The sequence below is a fragment of the Antrostomus carolinensis genome, unplaced genomic scaffold (assembly GCF_000700745.2).
Source record: "Antrostomus carolinensis isolate BGI_N321 unplaced genomic scaffold, ASM70074v2 scaffold15615, whole genome shotgun sequence".
Taxonomy (NCBI): domain Eukaryota; kingdom Metazoa; phylum Chordata; class Aves; order Caprimulgiformes; family Caprimulgidae; genus Antrostomus; species Antrostomus carolinensis.
This window is the reverse complement of record NW_010317212.1, coordinates 39,349-67,129: the sequence shown is the minus strand read 5'-3', so window position 1 is coordinate 67,129 and position 27,781 is coordinate 39,349. Positions and strand designations below refer to the sequence as shown.

The 27,781-nt window shown below is 41.0% G+C and overlaps 1 protein-coding gene across 1 annotated transcript in view; it reads right to left on the bottom strand.

Moving 5' to 3' along the window:
* Positions 1-304: 304 nt before the first annotated feature.
* The window catches only part of BBX (BBX high mobility group box domain containing), a 58,435-nt gene continuing 30,958 nt past the window's right edge, over positions 305-27,781 (bottom strand). Inside the window, exons 8-14 of the mRNA XM_010168509.1 lie at positions 24,852-25,767; positions 23,833-23,971; positions 20,444-20,592; positions 12,584-12,673; positions 4,525-4,722; positions 3,644-3,836; positions 305-804 (exon numbers count right to left, since the gene is read on the bottom strand). Coding sequence (XP_010166811.1) covers positions 717-804; positions 3,644-3,836; positions 4,525-4,722; positions 12,584-12,673; positions 20,444-20,592; positions 23,833-23,971; positions 24,852-25,767 — 1,773 coding nt within the window. The 3' untranslated portion in view covers positions 305-716. The remainder of the gene's footprint in view (positions 805-3,643; positions 3,837-4,524; positions 4,723-12,583; positions 12,674-20,443; positions 20,593-23,832; positions 23,972-24,851; positions 25,768-27,781) is intronic.

Genomic DNA, 27,781 nt, shown 5'->3' with positions numbered 1-27,781 from the left:
CATCATAGCCTGTCAGAATTTTTGCCAGTAAACTCTACCACTCTGGTGGCAAATATAAAAGTGCAGAACATCTGGACCACATGGCTGCCCAAACACCGCTAACAATGGTACATCTGTCCAGGCTGCCTTGAGTTCTCTGGAACAGGTTTTAAATTCATTCTACAATATAAACGTAGGCATAACCTATTAATATAAACCATCTTAGAACTTAAATCTTCATGTACAAAAATGACTAAGAATATCTAATAATAACTACTGCAGTGCGTCAGTGTTTTTGTCGTTGTTGGTTTTTTTTTGTTTTTTGTTTTTTTTCTTTTTTAATTTTCATTTAGAATAACTAGGTATTATACGAAACTAGTTGCCGTACTCTCTGGTTGATAAAAGAGACGCTGTGTGAGCTAACAGTAAAGGCAGCCTTTTTCACACCAACCACCTATTTACTGTTTAAAAGCCTTCAATAGAAAGCAAGCTCTGGGATCACTCCGTTTCTCTTCATTAATAGACAATTAATATCACCCTCCTACATATCTGGGTTCCGATTTGAGGACCTGGCCCAAGTTGCTAACATCTGGCTTCCAGTGAATTCTGGGCCACTCAGAGCAATAAGCACTTGCTTGCAGTCTATAGTTTCCATCATATGGACTGACTAGCTTCCCTTGGTAAAGACAAGGCTAGGATATTAGGTAAAGCACAATGTTTTACAATAAAGTGGAGCTTCACTGGTCAGCGCAGGAAATAAGCACTGGAGCCTGAGACATTTCATTTGGCTGTCCGTCATGTGGGAGAGGTGTGGCCCTCTGACTTCTGCAAAAGAAGAAAAGAAAAGCCACCTATCATTATTTGGAGCATGGGAGGTGCTTTTATCAGATCAGAAACGATGGGGAGTGACACGTGATGTGGTTTAACATCCCACATGACAGCACTGTCACTCCCTGCTGCTACAGACATCCACGTAACATGGTTACACGCTCTTTTTAGAGGTACAGTTACACAATAACCTCAGGACAACCTGCAACACAAGGTGAAGTCAGGCAAAACCAAGACGTCGTGGTATCTGACTACACAAAACAAAATACACGGTTGAAGAGTAAGTTAAGAGCACACAAGTGGGGTTACTCATTTTGTAAGGGAGCAGCTTTAGCCCTCAGAAGCGGAGAGTACAGCTCTTGTGTGGCAAAAGAAGATAAAAGCAGAGAGGTGTGTGTCATGTTAACGTGAGTCAATAGCCAGCTTTTAAGCAATATGGAAATACACTCAGCAGCAGAGTTGCACATTGGGATTACTCCAAATTTCATGACTTAACACTTCATCAGCACAGCACAACATCTCTTTCATTACTACAGCAGTGTTAATTTACAAATGATCCCCTGGCACAGGGTATCATAAAAATAAACTGCGCCAAAATTATGTGCTGGAAATCAACATCAATCATTGTAGCAGATGGACTTGGGAGAGCTCCTTTGCAGCTTGCCTTTTAAAATACATACACAAAGCACGACACCGCCTGTTAGCTAATCTCACAAGTCAGGTTCTATTTTTGTTACAGTATGTGTCATCTGCAGCAATGAAAATCTGGGGAGTCCACTTCTTATTTACACAAAGGCCTCTTCACTTCACTCTGGCACAGCTCAGATCCCAGTAGAAACAGAGGTACCAACATGCTTCACACAACTGGAGTGCAATGAAGTGGCCTTGGCACAAAATGCTGCTCAGGTTCATAGTGCTTAACTGGAGCATGTACAAGGTAAATAAAGCTAAACAGAAGCCTTCAAATGAAAACCACGCCACCACTTCCAGACAAGCTCTAATTACAGTTAAAAAGGAGTTTGGCTTCCACAGCCTAAGGCTCTGAAATTATTTAATAATTAAATTCAGACACTAAAGAAACACATCCAGCAAACCTTTAATGCTGCTGTTCTCATTTCCAGCTATTTGCAAATAAAGAAGCAAGTTGCAAAAGATAAGAAACAGTCAACAGAGCAGAAAATAGAGAGGCATCTAGCCCATCAGATTTAGGTTTCTGTTTTGACTTCCACTTGCCAAGCCTGCGAGAGACATGGCTAAGTTTCTACTAGGAAAAGGTCCTCCCCTGTTTTCTTTCCCCCTGGAGTGATTAAAAGCTGCAATTTGCAACAGTTGTTGGACATGTGCCTGTTTGGTGTTTTCTGGTTTCATGGAAGGTGCTGCATTGTTCTAGCTGCATGATGAGATGACAAAAGGCGGGAGTAAGAAAGACCCAAACAGCAGGGTACGTAAAACATTAGCTCACTTCAACAGGGACAAGAACTCCCACAGGAACAAAGAGGGAAAAACCACAGCAAAGTGACTCCTGTTGTTCTTGTGCAATTCTGGTCAGTGTTAATGGAAATGAATGAAACCACAAGGGTGTGAATGAGAGCAGAGCTTAGCACAGCGCTTCCCAAGTCTCATTTTGTGGCTTCTGATCACAGAAGATGACAGAAACGAGTTCAGACTTTTGCGGTCTTGATAACAGACTCTTGTTTCGCAAAGCTGGGAGGAAAGGCCAGGCTGACTGCAGTGTGAAAACACTTCTCACCCAAAACAGTGTTGCTTATGAAAGACAACAGCTTCTGCAGAGAAGAGCTAGCATGCAGGCTGGGTTCAGTTGACTTTTTTTTTTCTTGTAGGATCCCTGAGCTTCTAAAAAGCATTTCACTGTTTGATGTGCAACCTGAACACACAGGACCAGGTTAGTTGATGGTGGCCACGAAAGCAACAGTAAAATGAGGTTGTGAACGGTTTCATCAACCTCTGCCTCGTGGAATTTGTTTCTTAAGCAGCCAGCAATCTGTCAAATGCCATTTACAGAGGCTGTGACAGTTTCAAACTGGCCCACAGCATTTTCTCACTGACTTTCCACTGCAGGATGGGATGGGATTTAATCTCCAGTAAACTGCAGCATCAAAGAACAACACTGGATAATTAAGAGTCAAGGAGGACTTGCTGTCACTGGTTTCCTCCCAATACAGGTTTAGCATGCAGGATCTGACCATGTTAAACTGAACCAAAAGCCCTAAGTAACCTTCCCGTTCTCCACCTTCTCTGTGTGGACAGTCTACACTCAGTAACTGAGAGGACCAACCCAAACTAACATGGCTTTCCATCGCCCAGAGTTGTTCTGCCCCACGTCATTCTGTAGACCACTTTGCCTCCTACACAGCAAATCACAAGTAAAAAGAACAAGTTAGCTTCCTTCAGTCGTGTTCAGCATGAAAACTTCAGCTGAAGGTATATGAAATTCTCTCCACAGTCTTAGGCCACTGAAAAATGCAAATCAGCATGCAACAGCTACTTAAACCTGCTATTATCTGAAAAATGGCATCTGATAATTAAAAACCCTGAACTGATAGGATCTCAAGGAGCATACAAACCTGCTTATATACAAAAATTGGAAGGCAAGCTTAACAGGGAAAATCATTTTACTGACTACTGAGATAGATTACGTTGTCCTTTAGGTGAAGACTTAACATTGCTAAGCAAGTGGTGTAAAACAGACATTCATAGAAAGCTATGGAAGAGGAAACACAGGCCAAATCAAGCAGTTTGCAATTCACATGCTTGCTAAAGAAGCTGACAGCTGCATACTATTTGCTTAGACAACAAAGGGAAAAGAAAACCTTACCTGTGTACATTTTCCATGGCTGCTACTTCTGCCAGAGCAGCTAAGCTAAAAAATGCAGACACCGCTGGCATATCTGATGTAATACTATGATTTTCTTCTGCCTCTGCATTTCTGGAGCATTCACTGTTGCAATCTGTTTCTGCACTTGATGTTTTTTGAGGAGTACTTTGTGGCAGCTCTTTTGGCTTCTCCTCTGCAATAAAATAAAGTTAAGCTTGCAGACCTAGCCCTTAAATCCCCAGCAGCCCATTGATATACTGACTAGTCCAGTGTTAACAGAATCTTTACCTTCAGGACTTTGATTTTGCAAGTGTAATCCAATTCATCCTGCAACCTCTTCTGACCCAAGCTATTGGCAGAAGCACAGTACTAAGGTTTATGAAGCAGTTTACTGATTTTGCATTCAACTGAGTTTGATCTTTTAGGTCAGGCAAGAGAACTTTTGTGTACATTTTAGATGCAGATGTCCTGAAAGATTATCTTGACTGCAGAGGACTCCTGCAAAGGACTGTGGCGTTGACTGTCATACTATGGAATTCATTTTTACATCCTATAGCTAGGTGCAATATATTTTCTTTGCTGAACTGGAAAAATATTACGAAAGGTAACTCTTTTTCCATTTCTCTTTATCTCAGCTCTCAGTTCTTAGAGAGAAATATCCAGAGAGAGAAGACAGATTTGGGCATTCAAACAAAAAAAAAGTTGGTTATTATGGACTCACTGATGTCCCAGTTGATGGAGACCTGTATTTTAAAGAACGACCTTTCAAAGCAGGTATGAAACCCAGCTAACTGAAAAATACTTCCCTGACAGGTTGCTCGTACTCCAAAAAGCTCTCCAACCATTCCATTTTAACAACATTTAAACTCCAGTTTCCTTACCCGTCGTCCCTCCTGCTGGTGACACTCGACCATCTGCTGTTCGGACAAGATGTGTGATCTTAGTTTTCCTTGCTTTCCTTTTCTGGCTGCCAACTAAAGGCTCATGCATCATTGCTGGCTCTGGAGTGTTCAGGGCAGATATAGAAATTTTATTCTTCCAGGCAGACTCACTGGAATTTCTGTCTTCTGAGAGTATGGCTGAAAGAAGACAAAAATGCACTTTTACACTTAGAATAATACAGCTACTAGTTATGCTCATTTAATATTTTGCATCTATCTGCATAAAGCCTTCCCTCACAGGGACTCAGAGCATAACCCATGGCAAGATACGATCTGAATGCTGCAGATACTTGCAAGAAATAGTAGCATCAGCTCTTAAAAGATATTCCAGAGGGTTCAGGTTTCTAGTACTTGTAAAAAGGAAACTGTATATGGGCAGTAGCACTTCAGTGGAAGCAGGATTTCAGTCTTTATAAAATGCTCTGCAACAGAAGATGCCAGCAAGTAGCTAAGAGACAAAAATGTATTTAAGGAACAATAGTGGTCCCCACATAAACTTATCTCAGCCCACAGATGGACTCATAAGTAGAACTCAGGAATTCTTGACTAACCCCCAGTCTTATCTCTATAGTCACTCTATGTAGTCTCCTCTAAGCAGAGGGAAATGCCGCCTTGTACAAAACAACAAACCTTTTTAAAACACCTGAAAGGCAGCAAATACAAAAGCAGAACTGGATCACAGTTGAAGACAAGAATGCTAAAATAAGACAGTAAGCACGGGATAAAACACTGCGATGGAAATACTGCCTACATAAAGTCAGAGAGTGAGAAAGGAACAGTTTGAACCTTTCTCAACAGTACCAGTGTTGTCATTTCAAACCAGTCTTCTGCCCTGAACTAGAACATGACCACAAATTTTCACCTGATTAAACAGTCCCTTTAATCTTGTTCATGAAGAAACCGGTCAGACAGTAATCACAAAATGTATTTAAGTTTGCAAATTCTGAGATCAGTGCGTAGCTGTCAATCGTTTTTAATTTCCAAACTGATTTAATAAGCCCTACTGCTGATAGCAACGGGTATCACTAGTCCACAAATTTGATCTGGGACATCTTTTTTCACTCCTGCGATAAAAGGATTATGAGGTCTACCCCACCTGTGATCACCACAAGCTATGGTTAGAAAGAGACTACAGGTAACAAAGGGAATGTCCAAGTCATTTTTTTACAGATGCCTGTCTAACCTGTTTTGAAACTGGGAGCACTCATGGTGTCTGCACCAAGTCCTCGGGGTATTTTTTCCCAGTGCACTGCCATCCTGAGTAATCACGTATTTTTTCCTAATGCCTGCACCTCATCTCCCCTGCTGCATATTTAACTCGTTATTTTCATCACTACCCATCAGGTTATAACCCATCTCTTTGCCACAGCCCTTTACATATTTCACAGCTGTTACTGTGTCTACAGTTAGCGTCCTCTTCCCCTCAGTTTCTTTCAGTCTTTTTTTCCCCTGTTTTAAAGACAGGCTTAAGATCCAGCTATTCACTTTCTGAGTGGAAGGACCAGCAAAAATTACATACACAAAACTGAAGCTGGAGTGCAAACAACTGTTCTTTCAGAAGGGCTCAGCACTGAACATGACCGACCTCCTACACCGAGACGGGCTGTGTCACACAAGAGCACCCAACCCCACGAACCACGCACAACAGCCAAGCAGTCTGCATGGACTCTGCTCTGTTTCATTTTACTGTGTATCTATTGTTTATTGTTTGGTTTGTAGATTTAATGAGCTTCCTATTCAAAGATATGGCTAGTATAGCCTCTAACTTTTGCTAGCTTCTTTAACTCTTAACTCCGTGAGGATGTGGCGTGGGTGAAGAGAATAGCTGTAACACATTTTACCTTGTTAGCTGTTGCCCTTTGCTCTTTCATTTTAAGTGGGAAGGAACCTTTTAATGTTTTATGGCATAAGAATACAATCAGATCTAGTACATATGTATAAAAATATTTGGAAATGTTCCAAACTTTGTGTTCTTAATTCACCTTCATATCTTCTCTTGTAAAACATTTTTCAACTTGAGCACGTTCTTTATTTTGAAAAAAGCACACAGCTTCAGTTAGCTTTTCTCAATTTAGTCACAGCTGCTAACCTTTCCAGAGCAGAGCTATGCTGTAAAACTTATTTTTTTGTAAAGAGAGCAAGAGAAATCACAAGAAAAGATCTGCTCTGTAAGAGTCCAATTAAGAAAGTGCCAATGACTGCAAATGTGACTTTCAAGTAACTCAATTGGGCTAACAGTGAGATGTTCAGATAAGCTGACTGCACCGACTGAGACCAAAATCTTAATTTGAATGTATAATTAAATGGGCAGCTTTCTCTCCAGAATTCTTATTTAGGGATTCATAAGCATTGATTACATATTAATGTAATGGTTTGGTTGTAGTCCAACACTACTTGTTAATTTTGATTTGATGACTTGCTCTAATTACATAGTACTTTGACAGTGTTGTTTAATTCTACTTTGATTGAGTTTATAATGGCTTTAATCTTAGTAATACAAGTAATACTTATTTTTTACATTTAATAAAAATACTAAGACATTATTTCAAACAGCATACAATACAGAGAAATTTGATTTGGTATGTTTTTAATTAGATGCACTGTATATTACAGGCCATGTCAGGTCACTGGAAATTAACTTGATTGGTCAATACAGTAGAGAGCTCCCTTTAACACTGCTTTTCTTTCTCATATTATAAGCATCAAAAAGCTCAAGAAATTAGAGATAAGGAAAAAATAGTGAAAGGTATAAATAAAAAGAGTCAATAGTTATTAAAGACATAAAACTAAGAAAATATGCAACAGATTTGTTGCAGAAGTATTATACTGGTGGTTTGACTAAGAAACAACAGAGTGTGGCTGACAATCTGGATGCAGCAAGCATATTCCGTCTCCAGGTATCAAGGTTTCAGAATCCTTGAAATGAGACTTGAGAATCCTTTATGGTTTTTTTTCCTCCTCTCGCTCCCAAGTAAGCTCTTTATCACTTCATCATAACATTGCTGCCATACAGCTTGGAATAAGGAAGGATTAAGGGTGAACAGTGAATGAGTAATTTTTTATGTGTGTGTGGGGTAGAGGCTGGGTGCTGAGCTGCTTCTCTAGCAGTCTTATGGGATGAGAAATCATTTCACTGACTTCTTTATGGATTGTTATTCAAGCAGACATAAAACCTAACTTGGAGGAAATCACACAAAGGCTTCACCCACAAGAGCCTTTGCACTGAACTCCAGAGGAGAAAGCAGTCCATGCTTCAACAATCATAAAGCTCAGCTACATGCTAACTGGGGTCCTCATCCCGGACCTCCTTCAAGAGGAACAGCACCCCGTTGCTTCCACTGACAAAGGTATATCCATATGGATGCTCCACACCAGGACTTGGTTTTGCTGTGCAGAAAGGACAGAGCTAAACAAGTTTAATGCCCTAAATTTGTTTTTAACAATTTCTTTAATCCATTTCATATCCTTTCTGTTTCCACACTGTCCTGTGTTCAAGAGCTGTCCCATGTCAAAGTTCAGCTGATTTTCAGAAGAATGATGTCTAGAAATGAAATGAGGTTCTGCAGCTACTGTATTTACCCGGTTAGCTTTCCACATGACAGTAGCACATGCAGAACTAGAGGGCTATTTTTGCAAGCAGAGCTGAGCACATGATATGACGATGCGGGCCTTTTGGCATGCTTACACTGCAGTCACAAAAATGACTTTGAGAGAAGAACATCTAAAGCTCTATGCTAGATGGTTTCCCGAGCTAGATTTGTTACAGTTAGCATGGACAGTTTACTCTGTAGGCCTTGCAGACCACATGTAGTCTTATTTCGCCCCATCTACAATGCAAGAAGGAACCAAGCGTAGAGTGCAAGATGCCGTGTAACAGAACACAGGTCTGACATAGCAGATCAGAAACTGGCTGAGCTGTAACTCAAGTCCTCATCTGACTAAAAGAAAAAAAAAAAAAACAAACCAAAAACCAAAACCAAGCCACACAACAAAGAGAGAAAACAAGGATTTAAAAGACCTGACTCGCTGCCCTGGTACTCCTCATTTATATCAACCATCACTATTTGTGTAAAGCTTATGGCTGGAGATGAGAACTAACTTGCTAACCCTGATTTTAAGGCTGCAGTGTAACAGTACACCATTAAAGCAAAGCTGCTCTCAGGAACAGCAGTAATGTGCATTACACAGCATCTTTATCCCATGCTGAACAAGGATGGGGTAAGACAGAACTCCCTTTGGAAAATGCACTCAAATCACAGAGGCAGTGGTATGTGAAAAGGCTGAATTGGGTACTGGTCTCACTCAAGAATGAAGAGCTATTATCTGCCTTTGTGAAGAAGAAAAATGAAGTCAACTGGATTGACTCGGCACACCACGGAAGAGGACAAGCATTTCAAACTGAACCTCATCGAGACACAAGACACTGAAAATAATTTCTTCAGCTATGTGCATTACCTGAGAGAGTTGCAGGAGTTTAACCACATCTAGTGGAGAATGAATGCTCTGTAGGTCCAAGCATGCTGGTATCAAGAGGGAAAGGTGGGCTGTAATGGTTTAACGGTCTTCAGTTAAATTAAGAAGGAGAAGCCTAGCAAGGCAGAGCCTTAAAGCTTCAAGTAGCACTCTCTGCACCAGTGCCTTGGGAACCACTTCACCAAGGAAGTGACACCAAGCACACTCTAACCTACACCCTGGTGGAAGTTCCAGTCCTTCTGACAATGGGATGCTGCTGCAATACGGCTCATGGGGTCTGGTGGCATACGCAGCTGCAGCAAGGGCTGGGGACTAATAAAGCAGAGTGACAAAGCAGCAGATGGTCAAGCCAGGTGTATGGAACAGCTACCTGCATGGGAAGCTCTGCTGCAAGAGCCTATGCTGACCCAGCCCTCTTCCAGCCTGGATGGATGCTGAAGGCACAGTGGCACAGAGCTGCTGTCTCTCTCTGGGCTGCAGGCCCCACACAACAGGGCTTTCTCAGCAGAAGAGAAAAAAAAAAAGAAGAAAAAAAAAGGTAATTCTGATAATTTTCTGCACTTTCTGTTCTTTCTCAAACATGTGTGCTAAGGCTGTAGACTGATGTGCATGTGGGAGAGCTGATGGAAGATCAGTAGCAGGCACTTAGCTCTACCAGCCACAGGAGATGGAGCTCCTTCGCACATCAGCAAGTGCTGAGACTGGTGTATATGTCAATCTCTTCTCCCCTCCCGGTGCAATGGCCAGCGCTGCACCTGGTTGTTACACAAACCATGCAAGAGCCCTCAGCACAGCTCACTAAATGTACCTGCAAGGAGGGAATGGTTGTGACTTACCTCTTGTTATTTAAGGTACTGCTTCCCACCAGAAAGCCTTGATAGTGTGGCAGAAAATATCTCTCTCAGCTAAGTGGTGTTCAACCTCCCCAAACAGGGATGGGTCCAGCTGTGCTTTTGTCAGCCTTCCTAAGGAAGTGACTATCTTAACATAGTCAGTTGCACTACTGTGTGCTCCCTGCCAGGAGGAGCAGGGGTTGTGGTATTTTACTGGGCTGTATCTATCTCTGTAACACCTGCAAACTCATAATACGGTGATTTGCACTGGTGCTGCTGTATACAATGTGGTCACACGGAGTCAACATTCACTCAGATACTCAAACCAGAGACAAACCCAGACAACATGATCCAATCACATCAAAGTTTGCCTTCACTGCACTTACTTTACTTCACTCAAAACAAACACGTACACAAGCACACACGCTTTTCAAGACAACAAAACATGAATCCAGCATGACCTCTGCTGTCAGTAACCCTTCCAAGTGCTTCCTCTTCACCTATAAGAATATTCAAGCTCCTTCTTCCAGCAAAACTCACTCCATAAAACCAAAACCCACACGTTACAGACTTGTGACTCACCACAAGAACAGACTAACCACAAAAAGGAGGTGTGATTTTCATTTAGTTTTTGATTCACTAAATCCTTCTGTATTTGAATTGAGATGAAGACGCTGGGATTCTCAGCTTGAGTGCTGCAGAATATGGGACAGTGGAGTCAAAGAGTTCAGGGCCTCCTCGCTGCCTAGGAACTCGTGAAAGGATGAAGTTACGTAGGCAGCACATGATGGCAAGGCTGTAGGCCACCTGCCAAGGCCACACTCAGGCTGCACTTTGCTGATCAACATTTCATTTTCAGTGTCATTACACGGTACACATAAGAGCAGGCAAGACCCCAGACTCTCTTCCCTTTGTAACACAGAGAAAATGCAGTTCCCCACCAATATATGCACCCACTGTCTTTCCTTTGATGATTTCTACGTGGGCTGTGTTAGACTGGTAAGTTCCTCACGTCTTTGCTTCAGTCTTGGGAGGAACTTGGCAAACTGGCCCTACTCCAGCAAATGCACAGACACATCTTTAATGTTTAGACATGCTGACATTATTCACATGCTTAACTTCCAAGGACATGCCTCTGTGTTGTGCTGGAATGAGGCCAGGGTACTCAACACTTGCCAGGCTTGAATCTTTGATCATAGTGCACACTTCACTTTATATCAAAACAGGCTGGTTTCTTTTAATCAAATGGAGGTTTTTGACATTTTGTTTAGCCACATTTTACATCTCCAGATTTTAAGATATTTATATTTTTTTACCCTATCATGTATTGAATGCTTTCTGTTTCTTTCCCAACAGGAGAATTTAAACACTCATTTTTCTTACTAATTTGTCTATGTGGTTGATTAATAATTCAGGGACAAAAAATCTGAATGGCACCCAATAAAAGCTATGTTAATGTATGATGCCTTTTTCACACCGGCATAGAAGCAAGATAGTTACTTCTCATAAGCGAGTCCCACAACATGTTCGTTGTACAAATACAACAAAACAGAGTAAGGAATTTCAAAATATTTGTGCCACCGAGTGCAGCAGAGCTGGCAGAGCCTATGTGGGAAAATAGTGCATGTGCACCACAGAGGACAGAAAACACAGCGTCAGGAAAGGAAAGGAAATGACATGGCCAATTTTTTTTAAGATATTAAGCATAAAGGTAGCTGGAGAAACTGGAGGTGGTGACAGTAGTTTTATTATCTTAGAGATGGATACGGATGGGGAAAAAAAGGGAATAAATTAATGGAGCTACTTAAATAAGCTGGACCAAGGAGGCGCTTCTACACCTCAGGGATGATACAGGAGAGAACTCCACTGTGGAAAGGCTAAGGAACAACCTGAACATGATTTGGATGGTGTGGGCAACATAACTACAAAAGAAAAAAAAGGGCCCAGAGAAGCACGCTAAGCTATAACCCTGTACATAATGTACACACAAAAATGCCCCTCAGAGTTGTGAGTACGTAGGTATCCAGGGCCACAATACTGTAACAAGACAAAGACTTGGGAGAGCTACCAGCAGGGTAGTGAGCAAGTCTAGGACACTCCTTGACAAAAAAAAATGTCAAAGTTATCTTCAGTCTGAGGCAAACAGAAGGCTAATTAACATTTCTACAGTGAGACTGTTGGTTTAGGTTAGTATTTCTGAGATCTGGTGCAGAAACAAGCTCTTACATCCTGACCAGCTGCAGTCTGCAAAGGTCTATACAGCAGGAAATCACAGGGAGAAGAGATAGGGACATGGATAAATGCTCTGGTAAAGGGATAAATAATAAGGTCTCTGATATAGAAGGGATGGAGCTGAGAGCAACCAAAGGACTAGAGAGCTATGAGCTGTGGAAGATACAGTTCAGGACCAACTGCAGAATTGCCCTTGCTTTGTCAGCTCTGCTGCATGGCGTCTGGAGCAGGGAAACTGTAATTATGGGAGATGCCAATTAAAAACAAAACAGCACCATACTGGAATAAAGTAATATGATCAACTGGAGTCAGGAGCTAATGGAATCAAAGCAGACAGGGAAATAAGGGACCAAAGCAATCAAAGACTAGAGAGCTGAGTAGCCTCTGTCTAGAAGCATTTCCCCAAGACTGAATTGAGAGAGAAGACAGCCCAAAACCTTAACTAAGTAATGCACCAGTACCTGTGTCCGGAACATTAAGCTTCCTCTTTCTGTGCTTACATTTGCTGACAATTTTGTAGAATAAGTTCTTTTTCTGAGACTGGAATGAACCTACAGACAACATTAATAATACATACTTTTAATTAGCAGTTTTAAAAAGAGTACAACAGTAACAGTCTGTACTATATAACCTCCCCTTCCACTAATCCAGGATGCCATTTCCTGGGGAAGCACACAACCTGACTTTCTGCCCAGAATGGACTCTGAAGGCTTTCAGCAGGCTGTACTTCAACCCATCAGCTCCCAATGCTTAAGTGCATACAAAGCATTTTGGAGAATTATAACCTTAGGAAAGCTTAGATATACAATAAAACAAGGGGTTTGCTTGCTTGTTTGTTTAAGGATACGCTCTCTTTTGGATGCGTACCAGGTTTGACTGGAATGGAGTAAACTTTCCTCCTAGCAGCCTGGATGGTGCTGTGTTGGGTGACCAAAAACTGTTGTTAACACACCAATGTTTTAGTTACTGCAGAACAGTGTCTACAGAGCATCAAGATCTCTCTTTCTCACTCTGCCACCCCAGCGAATAGGCTGAGGGTGTGCAAGAGGTCGGGAGGGGACATAGTGGGGACAGCTGACTCACACTGACCATTTCATACCAGATAATGCCATGCTCAGCAATAAAACTCTAGGTAGAGTTTTTTCTGAAGCAGTGATTGCTCAGAGACTGCCTGGGCATCAGCTTGTTGGGGAGTGCTGGCTTTTGCATCACTTGTTTCTCCCCTGTCCCCCCCTTCACTTATTAAACTGTCTCCATCTTAACCCATGAAGTTTTTTTCTTGCTTTTGCCCTTCCCATTCTCTCTCCCATCCCACTGGGGAAGAGCGAGCCAGTGACATGGTGGGGACTTACCTACCAGCCAGGGCCAACCCACCATAGGATGGATGCAAGATTTACCTTTGCCTTTTTGGTGACCAGAAATGAGTTTATACTAAGTGCAGAAGTACAAGCTCTCAGGAGAGGAAGGGGAGGTTATGCCCAGCTCATGGTATCATTACTACTTTGATAGCAGAGTCTTTGATAGTAATAGTCAGAAGATATCTTATGTGACATCAGACCACAAAGTATGCCACTAGCAGAGGTCATCAAGAAGCCATCCTTTGTCTCATTAATGGAGTAAACAGTGATATAACAGGAACTCAGACACAACAGACCAAAGATACAACAGAAGCATCACCTTTGTGCTGCAAAGCTGCTCTTATGGAGTTGCTTTTCAGAAACTACATTTAAAAATCTTATTTCCAAAGATACAGCAGGCAAGCAAGTCTTCAGGCTAGCTCAGAACAGAACTGCCCAAACAGCAATGAGATGCACTGCAGCTGAAAAGACAGCTTACAGCCTAACAAGAGGGCATCCTTCCCATCTGCATCTGCCTTGGAACAGGATACTACCCACCACAAATACAGACCTCCTCCACTCCTCCTCATCCTTAGAAGGAACCAGACACACACACACTGGCTGCTAAGATGCAACTGCAACCATGTAGTAACACGCACTCCTCCTCATCCTTAGAAGGAACCAGACACACGCACACTGGCTACGAAGACACAACTGCAACCACATAGTAACACGCAATCAAGGTAAGTCTACATCATATATCTGCAATTTGCTATCACTGACTATACATATGCAGGGAAGGAGGAGAAATGTGTGGTACATGGAAGAAGGATCTAGTCTTATGAGGGGAAAACCATTCACAGACACCAGGTTGTTTGAATAATATTGAAAATTACTGAGAGAAATCTAAAATACAGCCAGAAACAGGCATAGAAATCCTAAAATTTTGTACATATTGGCTTTGTGGCTCACCATTGCTTGTTTTTTTTTTATTACTGAAGAAATCAAAACTTTAGGAAAAGATTAATAATCTCCAAAAAAATCTAGAAATCAAACAACAAACCAAATAACATCCAAGCAAGACATCATCTTAGGCAACATCAGCTTGAATCTGAATAGCTTCGCTAGAACTTGTACAGAAAGTATCAGTTCAACAGAAGAGGCCACATTCACTGAAACTGATTGAAGTGTCATTCTGCAAACAGTAGCTTCCTGAGTATCACAGAGCTGGATAAGCAGTCTAGTGTCAGTGTAATAAAAATGCAAAACAAGGAATGAGAAAGCTCAGGCAGGCTGCGGGAAAGCCTAAGTGAAAAAACACCTTTTCTGAAGAATAAGGACAAACACTTCACATCAACAGAGACAAGTCTTCCCACAACAGTTCCACAAGATGACAGAGGTAAAGGTACATAACTAAATTATTCTTATGACATTTTGATTTTTGTAATTAGCAAAGCAGTGATTTTTGCAGGTGCTTGGAATAAGCCACACGTTACACAGAAGTCTCAATTTCTACAGCTCAACTTGCACCCCACAGACCTTTTCAATCAGTATCACAGACTGTCAGCCAGCACCAGCAACTCTAAGCAGAACAGTCGAGATTAAAAACTCACAAAAAGATGACAAGCATTGCACGAAGAGGGAAACTCGTGTCTTCTACATCTTTTCTACCATCCAAGGCACTACTGCCATAAGGTTGTATATGCAACATGTAGGGCACTCCAAGACACATGCCACTTGCATGTAGAATTTTGTTCCCAAATGGCAAATCCAAGGACACTGACTTCAGTGGGGTCAAAAGAGAAGCTGTCTTTTCATAAGGGAACTTCTGATTTCCTACCCTTTTAGCTGTTATTCCTGTGAGACGGTGCCCATTGACACTTAAATGCCCTTTGGTCATGAATGCAGTGAAAGAGAAGATGGGCTAATAACTAAGTAAGTCAACATGTCATTCTTGGACCTGAGAATGTAACTTCTGACTCCATGAGAAACTTCATCCACACCCTCTGCCTGAACTACTTGGAGTGAACTAGAGGATATGCTCACTATCCTCTGTGAAAAGGCAGATTACATTCACTCTCACACTTATACACATAAATTCTCTAGTAATTAATAATTTTAATTAACCAAAAGTATGTATTTGAAAAAGTGTGTTTTCTGTGCACTAATGTAGTAATTATAGTAATTACTACATTATCTAGTAGTTCTTTGAAACAGCTGCATCCCATCCTGCCTTTAGATTAAGGTCTAAGCCAATGAATTACCAAACACAGGATTCTTTGCATGGCACATTCAGGTGTGAAACCAGAGCTTTTTTTAAAGAAACTAACTGAACTAAACCAATAAGGAGAAGGCAAAATGCAGTGTGGACCAGAGAGGACATCTGCATGTAGGAAAGGCTGAACAAGGAAGGGGGCATTGGTGAGCTCATGTGCTGGTTTTGGCTGGGACAGAGGTAATATCCCTTTTCAGATTCTCACTAGCAGGTCACCCTTGAGGCTGCCTGGCCCACGCAGGAGTCCACAGGATGGCTGGCTGGGTTACACTTGTTTTGTGGGGACAGCAAGCAAATACTCCCAGACTTTGCACAAATGCCACGTGTCAACATTCCATCCAGAGAAAATCCATGACTGAAAAAAATAACTAACCTACAAGGCTTGCTGTTAGACAGTGGACTCTGGATGTGATTTCCTATAGAAAGCTGAAAAAACCCTTTTAAGGTTAGTTTACTTCCTATTGTTATACAGCCACCTGTAAGTGTGAAGTGCTTTTCTCCTGCTCATCTTCTCTATTGGAAATTATTCTGCATGGCTCTTCCTTTCCCCAGCACCTCAGCAGTTGCCACAGGATTTAACCCCTGATGAGCTAATCCCACGCTCATCCATAGTGCTGGCTGAGGGTGGTAGGGTTTTCCTCCTGGGAATACTTGTTACACCACATGGCAGCTGCTTGGGGAAGCAGCCAGCAAGAAAATGAACCCACCATACATAACGAACCATAACTGCACTTCCTCCGCATTTCCCCCTCTGCTCTCACAAAGTTCCCTATTTTAAAGGGCCTGATCAAATCGAGAACACTTCAACACGGTCCTAAAAAAAACAGGACAAAGAGATTTGTCTGTGCACTTCCACATCTCTCAGGAGGAAGAGGCTGTATTTTTAGGTCATGATCTTTGGAACATTACAGCATTCGATCTCCAGGCATCTGAATGCTTTGAACTGAGCCAAAAAAAACCCCTGAGCTAAGACCGAGAGGAATGCCACAAAGAAGCATCCGATTTAAGTGGATGCTTTATTTCTAGTCCTAGAGGCCACAGACACACACACACACAAAAAAGTAGACAATTCCTTTCCCAAATGAAAGCACTCTACGCATTCCTCTCCTTGCCTTCCCAAAACGAAAGCGCTAGTGACGTGCTTAGGGTATAAGTGAGCATTTCTTCACAGCACAAGGCAGAAATAATGACTATGCCTGTTGCTCATTTTTGCATACAAGCGGATTAGTGACTCACTGCAGACTGCTGACTTGTGTGTGGTGGGATGTTTTGGCACATATGCCATTGGAAAGAAGAAGAAAAAAAAGGAATCAGTCACAGCTCCAGCAAATGTCAGAGCAGGCCATCTGCACACATTCAGTATAGTTGTATTTTCAGCCATTTTGTGGCATTATAATTGTATATGCACGTTCCTAGTTCAAAATACTTGAGGTACAACTTGCCAGTGTTATGGCTTGTTCTACCCAGCTCCCACTGAAGAAAGATCCCCATTAATTTTAGTGGGAGCAGAATTCGGACATTTTGGAAAGCTTTGGGAAAAAAAAAATTACTCTCATTGAAGAAAGTTCAAGTTTTCCCTTATATGTGTGGATTTGAAGCAGCTTTCACATTACAGGGTTCTTCAGGTGTTTTTATATGAAAAGAACTGGCTGAAGTGAGGACTGGACATGACAAGCACAATGGAAGGAGTCACTGGACACCGACTCACTGATTTTCTGCTCAGGAATAGGAAAACATCCTGACAATCCTGGCTGCTTGGGTTTGGGAGTAGATCAGGCCTTTTGTAGGTACAAGTCAATGACATTTGCCAGAAAATCAATCTGGCACCATTTACTCCAAAATAAAACATATTAAAGCATACAGCTCTAGTTATGGGGCTAGAGCCAAAACCAACAAACAAAAAGATTTATCCATTTTTACTCACCTAATAATCCTGGGGAAATTTTAGTGTGCAGCACTTTAACCTATTTTCCAAATTTTAAATATAATTTAGTAGGCGTTGATCTGTAGACTACAAAAATTAAGTACTTATCGCAGGACTGTGAATGCCTAGGAAGTTTAGGATCCTGCACATGCTCATTCAGAAAAAGCAGGGAATGACTTTAAAGAGTGTTTACTAAACCTACCCCTAGTGATTATTATCTGCTGTTTGGAAACATCCAGAGGCTCCAACCACTAGAAGGCACTATTTATACCGGACATCTCTTCCAATTACCTGGCAGACAGCGACAACCCCAAGGAAAAGCAAAGCAGCAGAAACAACTCCACGTGACACAGTAATGCACAGCACAGCAGAGCAAACTTAAGGTCTCCTACATCCCAACACAATCACACCCATAAGACTATACTGACCCTTCATGCTTCACATTCATCCCATTGCAAGAATGTTACTTTTGTTTTAATTCTGATGGTGTAAAAAACCATGATAAGTCAAAAAACCCAGAACCATTCCAAACCAAGCTCTATCATTCTGCACAACATGCCATTTTCATTTCCTGCAATACCTGCAGCAGCCCAGTACGCAGACCTGCATGCTTAACACTTTTGGAGGTCAGTATTCTCTGTCTGTCTTTGCACTGAATGGCCTGTCAGTACCACAAATTAAACTGATGATTCAGCTTAATGAATGTTTGGCTCAGCTGGAACAGTCTGCCCTACTAAGCTAGTAAGCTTGCTTGTATGCAGTTTGGTTCAGGTCATTTAAAATCCACAACTCTCATCCTAATATTAAGCATCCTAACAAAATAAACCAAATTAAAATCAACCCATTGCCACGGAATATTTACTTTTTTAGCAATCTTCCTTTTCCAAAAGAAAAACAGTTTGTTGGCAAGTTTTTCAGCTACTTCTTGAGAGCTGAACTTCACTCTCTAGGGAGCTGGAATAACTGACACAAGCTGACAGCTTGCCCAGATAATTTGAGTGAAATTCAGCATTCATTGAAATTAGAAACAGATAATCACTAGCTGTCTGGATTTAGTTCAGGGCTGTGGTTAGATGTTCACTACAGAAACAGCAGTGTCACCATCAGATATTCCTGCCCTGGGGCTGTTTGTTGCAACCCCACAGCTCAGTTGGTGGAAAAGTTCATGTGACTGTTTACCATCTGCTTCAGAGCAGTCAGCTGGCTTAGTTTAAAGAGCCCTTATTGTCAGCTAGAGGCAAATACTCCATGGCCTCCTCCTCTTGCCAAAACTGCTTGTATCAGGTTTGTAACCTGCCTGCAGTTATGCTTTTGACCTTCCCTGGAGAGACATGGCTGAATATATTCCAAAGCTTTTTAAGTGATACAAACAAGGCTAAAAAAAAATTAAGCTCTTGCATATGAACCTAGCCAAAAGCAAAACGCAGGTCTGGGCTACCAGACTCGAGGTAGCAGCGTTCTATCGCGCCGTTCCCAAACAACACAGGGCCTGCACAATTTTTTAGATATACAGACACTTGAACAGATAAATACTGTAGTGAGAAATCCAAGGAGCTGCTATTACAACTTCAAGTGCCAGATCATGGTAGATGAGGAGATCTTGTTCCCAACAGATGCTGCTTCATTAACCACTGTGTTATCACACTGTAAAGCAATTCATTCACGCTCATTGAAGAAGTTCTGTCAAATACATACCGCAAAAAAAAATGAAAGGCATTTGAAGCCAGAACTCACATGGTATTAGCACAAGCCTCATTTTGCAAGACTGACTGTTCCACATGTAATTATATAAATACAAAAATCAATACCAAAATTGGCATGCACTAGAAAAGAACAGCTGCTCAATCCTGCATACTGTAATGTGATTATTTGCGAAGCATTCAAAAGGCATGGACCTAATCCAGGGTCACCTGGCTAAAATAGCTGTATTAGATCTGAAAACTTGTCAGTCAGTGGAACTACCATAGCAGCAGAAAAGAAAACCAGCTTCACGTTGTGAACTGTGCATAATGAGGATCCTTTTGAGCATCCTTTTGTCTTGTAGCATTACTGGTATGCCACTCCTTCATTTTGTGATTCTTCTGCACTGTATGTAAGCATCAGTATTTCTGCCACAGTCTAAAAGTAGTTTACCCTGCCAGATTCTCACTTCTCTACCACCCCTGTGTCACAGGTTGTATATAAAACAGCCAAATGTGTCATGAGTTTCTCCCTCTAAGAGCCTCAGCAATGGAGCTGGGTATGGGACTGGTTTTCCTGTTCTCTAACCTTTTTTTATCATGTCAGGACATTTTTGCTCCAAATTTGATAGGAGTTAAAATCTTCATTTAAAAAAAAAAAAAATCCAAATGTTTCATTTAGGTATCTCTGGTATCTTACGTTTTAATTTATACAACCTAAAATTACAGTGAAATGCAAACCAGCATAGAACTACCTTTTGAAAAATGTCAAAATGTAACCTTTGAATAATCTGCCATTTCTTCCCCATTTTCTCTAGGAAAAACTGTCAAACTCACTTACCTCACAAATATTAATGGTTTTGATAAATTTGCTTGCTTTGAGGAATCTATTTCATGTACAAACTCTAACCAGTTCTACTTAGCATGAAAACCCGGAGTCAAAAGTACAGCCTGAAAACTAACGCGGGTGAGAACCAACTAACTTCAGTACTAGAAAAATGGTTTATTTGACTTCACACTTTTCACATGTAACAGCAAAGTAAGAAAGTCCTGGGCTTGTCGTAGCATTGTTGTTGCTTATGAATGTATCAGACACGGTCATTTACCTTTGTTGGATTTTGGTTGTTCTGAAGAGCTGCTTCCAAGCTTTCTCTTTTTTCTCGGAACAGATGAATTTTTCCTGTCAAAGGTAATAGGACTGTATTGAGGAAGGCTGTTGAATTTCTTTTCAAATTCTTCTTCCAACTTTGCTAAGCTAAAGGGGAAACAAAACCAATCAAATTAAATGTAACTCCGCTTCTGGAGAAAAAATAGGTTGTTTAGGAGCATGTGTCCATATATACATACCTATCTGCAGAGAGAGAGGGGGGGAAAGAGGTAAGTGAACACAAGCTACATAACCATCAAACTAGTATATATTGATCCAACTTTGGGATGAGAATGTACACTCCAACTTCTGCATTTTTAACTCAGTACAAATTGATTACATTGGTTGCATATATTAAAATTAGGAAAAAAAAATTCAGTGTCACACTGGTGACATTTATCTCTGCTGCACAGATGTGTACAGGAGATTGTTCTGTAAGGGGAATCAAAAAACGACAATAAAACCAATAAATAAACAAACCTATAAAATAACTTCACATAGAAGTCCTTACTCCAGAATGAAAACAACAACAAATCAAACCAGAAGAAAAATGTTAAACTATTCCATCTTCTGGGTATATTCTAAAATCTGATGCTTTGGAGTAGGAATTAGCTTTGTATTTGTTCTGAGGGATCATATTTCCTTCCCTCATATTTTATTTGTTGCAAGATGAAAAATCCAACTAGCTCATGCTTTTATGAAATCCAACATCCCTCATACTTCAGCCCAACCTGAATGACTGTAACTAGCTTTACCTACCTACAACTCAAGAAATCCACAGACATGGTCTTGTTGTTCCTAAAAGCCAGATGAGAACAAACCACTCCAATGGGATGGCATGTCATAACATTTCTGGCTGCAATCACTATGCTGCCTTCTATAAGCACTCTGTTCCAGCAAATTTTTGCAGCCAGGCAGGAGTGCAGGAAGGAATTGTATTTTAATAAAAGGCAATGCACACAGCTAGATTTATAAATAGCACTGTCAGTGACAGGGGAACAATGATATTTGCTACTAATCTTTAATTCTGTTAGCTATGGAAAACCTGAACTTGACAAAAGTTGGCATGACTGTTGGAGGGATTGCTGTTATGCCCTATACACTTGGAAGTATCACAAAAAACATGACGTTGCTCTCTGCTTTCTGAAGCAGCACTTCAAACAAATTGCATCCTGAAAGCTTTAGTACCCAGAATGATACTTCATTTTATCTCTGCAACCATTATTTCTTTCAGTAAGCAATCTTCCATCTTAAAATACAGCCTTAGGTCTCGGCAGACTGCGTGCATGGTGGGGTTTGTTTGTTTTGGGGTTTTTTTTTCTCTGTGTGGATATTTTATATCACAAAGATAACTGACATTAGTGGTGCTCAGTACAGTTACATTTCTCTTCCACGCAGATGTTCCCTGACAACCACAAAACACGCTGATTTTCTGCACTGACAGCTGTCATGCAACTCCATCCTCTGCCCCAGCTCCTCTCCCACTGCCTGTTGCCACCTGCCTCGTCTCCTGCCCCAAGGGCATATGAGAGGCTGCAGCTCTAATTAGGAAGGACCTACCCGAGCTAGTAATTTATAGCTTGTGCAACATGGAGATAGTGGAGAGTGCTCACACTATGTCAGTCATTAATTATTAAAAAAAACCCCAAAAAAACATTCACGTTTATCATGAATTTTCTGAGCATCTCACAAGCCTGGTTAGATACACGTAGCTGAGCTGAGGTCTTCATGCCATACAGCGCAGTCCTGCCGGGAGATACACGCAGGCAGAGCACTGCTCAGCAAAGGAGTGGGCTGCACGTGGACAAAGAACACTTGGCACGGACCATCAGAGAAGTGTGGGTAACTACTGGTGGAGAAGAAGGTAAGAGGACATGGGGAGAAAGAGGTAATTCCAAAGGAGTGAGGATCCTCCCCTCTACATACACACAAAAGGAGGGTGAAAGTTGATGCTGAAGGGAGCAGAGTTAGGAGGAGCAGATAGAGGTAAAACCAGCTCTTCAAGTAGCCAGATCAGGTAGTGCAATGAACAGGGATAATGGATAAGTACCTTCTCTAGCACTTATACTCCACAAATTACCCATTCTGCCTCTACACAGTTCACTAAATAACATTCATTAATGATATGGTTGAACCAAGAAGCAAGTCTGGCAAATATGCATTTTCCCCATCCAGACAGCTAATGATGGTAGGACAGTATTTGTCAAATGAATCAATTATTTACACAATTTTCCTAGCTGCTTTGAATAAATCATTTTTAACTACATTTTTTTGTGTGTGTGTAGGAGATGCATTCGGTTTTCACACCATTAGGTGTAAAAAGTTTTCAATCTTTCAATTTAAATTTAAAAAAAATATTTACTAAATTTATGTACAATGCACTAAAAATACAAGAAGTGTTCTGTTAATTTTTCTTGACTATTCCAAGCAAACAAGACTTGGAGATTTTAATCAATTTAATATAGTTGCTGTAAAGTGAGCTGTAGCTAAATTTCACATAGACTACATTATAAAAAAGGCCCCTGCAAGCCTGCACAAAAGAAACACATTCCAGTTTTAAGCATGAAGTGTGGAAAATCTACTCCTTTTTAATTCATTTTCACCCACTGAATTCCAGTAATTGGAAGTCTTCAAGAATTTGTAAGTATGAATGGTTAAGCAGATTTAACAACTACGCCTGCAGTTAAATAAGTCTCTAATACTCAGAAAAAAATTGTTATTCATACTCTAGAAAAGTAATTCTGTGTGGCCTTGCTAAACTTTAATGCATTTGTAACCATTAATTATTCTTCTGATTTATTTAATTTCTTCACGGTGTACATGAACAGTTTAAACATCTTGTCTCTACAATGGAAAAGTGATTTATTTATCATAATTATTTGCCAATATTAGAACATTGTTTACTCTTCTTCTGTAAGCAATCTCTCCAAGCAGGCAAAGAGATCTAATTCTCTTTAGTCTAATTCTGTTTATGATGATTGAACACCTACACAGAACTTTAAATACTGCTTGTGAAGTGCTCTGAAAATATAAGTAACCCTCTTCACCACCTCTTGAGTGGGTAAATATTGCCTATTTTTTTTTTAGAAGTGAGCAAATAATGTAATTCAAATCTGTTTACAGTAGTGTAAACCAGGGAAGATCTCAAAGGAATTACTTTAGTATATAAATAACAGGTGTCTAGAGCATGACTCAGCCCAGCGGGGTTTGTAATTTTCAGGAATTGTGTCTAATGGTGATTATTTGGGTGTTGGCTGCAGTTCACTTCGCTGCAATGAGAAGGACTCGCTCTGTAAGTCACCAGGCTGACCTAACTAAAACTTTGAACAGTGTTAAGCTGCAACTTACCCAAAAATAAATTCTTCCTTTGGCTTAGACTTTTTCAGTTTTTTGTTCCCACTTGTCCCACTTTGGGAAAAAGCCCAGTTTTCTTCGTTCCAGCATCCTTCATGATCTGAGGAGTTGCCTTTTCCTGAGCTTCTTTTTCCTGGGATGAAGGCAGAAAATTGTTTCTCATCTTTAGAAAAATGTGCCAAAACACAGCTTGGCTCAGAATGAACTTGTGCACCCATTCAGTACTGCAACTTATGGTGCTTGACCTTCTTGAAGGGGTTACAAAACATTTATTTTAAACTGGATAATGGTGATACTGGCAACTATTTCCTTCCCCCCCTCCTTCCCAGTTTTCATACTACCTCTAAAGTCAGGATCTCTTGAGGCATAAAGGAAGAGAAAGAGATGAACAGATTTACAATAATAAAATTCCCTAAATTACAAACATCTTTTTCTTTTCTGACTGTTCTAATTACACATATAAATCTACTAATTGGAAAAATACATTTCAAGACATCTGACTGAAAGCTTCCAGAAATTACCTCAAATTTATTCTTCCACAAGGTAAAGGGTTCTTGCTCACCACCTACAGCAAAACTAACAACCAAAGCAAAAGCACAACACATTTGCCTCTGGTGGGACTGAGAACTATGCTCACAACCACAAGAGTTGTTTATATAGAAACAAGGTAATTGTTCAGGGTTAAGTACAACAGAGTCCTGCTTACATCTATCAACAGACTGACAAATTAACCAACAAAGCCTTCAGTCAAAAAGCTCAATCTCAGATCAGGAAAGACAAAAAGGGGTAAGAGCTTGTGAGGTAAGTAAGAACACAGACTGCAGGACTCCAGAAGACCTGCCCTGGACCATGGAGTCCTCTCCATCTGCCCCCAGCATCTCAGGTGACCAGACACAGCATTCTCATCACACACTGCTCAAACTTGCAGCTTAAACATGGACTTTTGCTTTTCCTCCCACTCCAGGCAGGTTTTTGTGGTTCATGCTGTAAATGAAACACTCAAAGCCACCCACCTCTGTCCACGTTAGCACGCAGAGATGTGAGCATGCCCTCCGACACCAGAGTTTTATAAAGAGCACCTTTGCAAGATCTCTCCGATTTCCTGGAGCCACAGGTTTCTATCTTTTTAACACAGTCATTGTCCTCAGTTTTGACCTGTTCTGGTAAGCTTTGGGGTACCACCTCCTCTGTTGGGGTCAGTGGTTCCACTTTAATGTTATCAGAAGCCTCACAGGGTACCTCCTTGCTGGCTGCAATACTGAGGAAATCAGGAGGCTTCGATTCTTTGGTGGTCTCCGGGGGTTTCTCCTTTGATGTTTTCTTCTCTTTCGATTTCACTTTTTTCTTTGGTGATTTTGTATCCAACACACTTCCCTTCACACTTGAGGCAGGGCGGGGCTTTTTGCGGGGAGTTTCCGCCAGTCTCTCAGCTCCCCAGTCCCCCTTTGCCACGGCTTCGATCGTGTACATCACACTTTCAATGTCCGACTCGGAGGACTGCCTCTTTTTACAAGGTTTCTTGGGGGTGGATTTCTCATTTGTGTGCCGATCCAACTTATTTTTTTTCTTTTTCTTCTTTATCTTTTCTGGCTTTAGTCCGAGGATATTCATGTCAGCCATTAAAAGCTCTGGAGAACAACACAGCTGATCCTTTGTGCTACTGTTCCTCTCAAAAGGACTGCTCTCCATTGCAAGACTAGTAAAATCTCTGCATTTTGCAGTTTCTGATTCCTCAGCTTTTGTCTCATCCCAGTTTTGCATTTTCTCTATCTCTGATTGTTCTACTTTTCCTTTACAGGAGTCTTTTATAATTTTCTCCAGTTCTTCTATTTCCATTTCCTCTGGAACTTCTCTATCCACATCTTCTGGTGCTTCCACTTTTGTTTTCCCAGGTTCTTTCACTTTTACTCCTTCTGAAGCAAGGCACATCTAAAATGAGTTTAAAAATAGTCCCATGAAACAAAACATCCAACTGTTTACATTAGTTCCCTGTATTAACAGGAGCATTACACAGGGAATCGCTCTGGCATCTTAGTTCAGGAAAGCAAACTATGCTAAAGGACAGTACTGAAAAACACCCTGAAGCCCGACTGAAACTGATGCAACATGATGATGGTGAAGTGCTAGAATAAGGCTGGTGGGTTCTACCACTGTAATAGAAAAAGACTCCAATTGATCCCAATGGTTCCATGATCCTTTAACTGCCTTTTATATAACCTGGAAACCCATTGCTAGACTGATTTTCAGAATATCCTAAATGCAACAGAACAATACAGTATCTTTCACAATTGCCACAGACCAGTTACTTGAAATCTCGCATCCATACCCCTTTCAACTCCCAAATGTCACTATATGCAATTCCTTCCTCCATTTTCCAAATGGCCTTGGAGGACGGGGTGGGGGGAGTTAATTGAATCTCAGTAATCAAGATTATTTTCTTTCATTTAAATGTGCAAAATAATTTGGAAGGTAATAAAAAAGCCTTCCAAATTTTTTTGTCACAGACTTATTTTGCAAAGAACTGCAAAGCAGCAGTGGTTGCCATGGTTATCTCCTCCTGGAGATAACATTAATGGAAACCAAACCCCTCATATTGTCTGAGGAACAGTGATACTCAGAAAAGGAGATGTGAAAGGGTCCTCAAACTGCCATGTTCCTGCAGCACTGACTTGGGAGATCCTCTTAGCTTTGGATCATCTGTAAACTATGCTGGCACTGTTATAGGGTAGTCCTTCACAGCACCAAGCAGTTGCCCTTAGAAGACAGGCTTTATTCTTCTTGCTCTCCCTCTCAAAGCCCTCAAGCTGAATTCCCATTGCTATTTTGTTTTTAAAACAAGTGTCAACCAGCCACCTGGAGTGACACCAGATGGAAGAGGCTTGCTTTGGACCAGACATCAGGAGTTTCCTTATCCTGCAGCTTAGCCCACAGGCAATGTGGTCAGTACGGATATACCCTCCAGATTACTGGGTTCTCTGCAGGTGAATTTTAGATTTCTCAAATCATCAAGGCATTTTTTCCTTGCAAACTAAAAATATATCTTAAACCAACAGATGCATAAGCATGACACCAATGACAGAACACTTTGTAGTAAATTTTTGAAGTTCTTGCCGCACAGGGTATAAACTCCTCATCTGGCTCAGGTCAAGCCAGGCTGAGCACTGGAAACACCAGAGCTTGGGCAGCACAGTGTCTATTAGGAAGCAGGTTAAATTCTGCAGAGGAGAACCCCACAACTATGCTGAGGTAGGTTCTTGGTACCAAGGTACTTCTGTGATTTTTTTACTGTGTTGCAATGTAAACACAGTCTGTGATTTTCAAAAGCTAAAGATCAATTTTAAAATGCAACTCATTAGACAGTAACAAAATTTTGTTAATTAAACACACACATCTCTCACCATTTACTATTCTTTTTTTAAATGTATACCTTTGCTGCTTCTACATTAGCCAATAGTACAGAGGGCTACAGATGTGGCTCAAAAAAGTGACTTCTGTTTTGTGAGCTCCGAACAAACCTGCAATTCACAGTCTTTAAGACTGAGAAAGCTTAAAAAAAAAGTTTAGAAATAAAAGAAATATAACAGTTCAGTAAGAGGCCATTGGTTTTAACTGTTTCCAGAAGGAGGATCTCCTGAGAGTATCACAGCAGAGTTTCTACAAAAGTTATTGACTTGTTTATTCCCCACTTCAAAAAACAGGCAGCATGAAAAGCAAAAATAAATGAAAGCAACTAATGACCTTTAACTGGCTATTTGTAATGGCAATGCCCTAATCTGAGTAACAGGTTAATCCAGCCCTCTCTCTCAACTCTGTGCTCATTCAGCCAAACCAAACAGTCAAAACTCCAAACCCCAAAACAAGGAATGGAAACAATTTCAATGGTGACTGGGAAGTCCCGTTACCATCAGGGACTGGTACCTCTTCTCAGCTGCAGCACAGACTC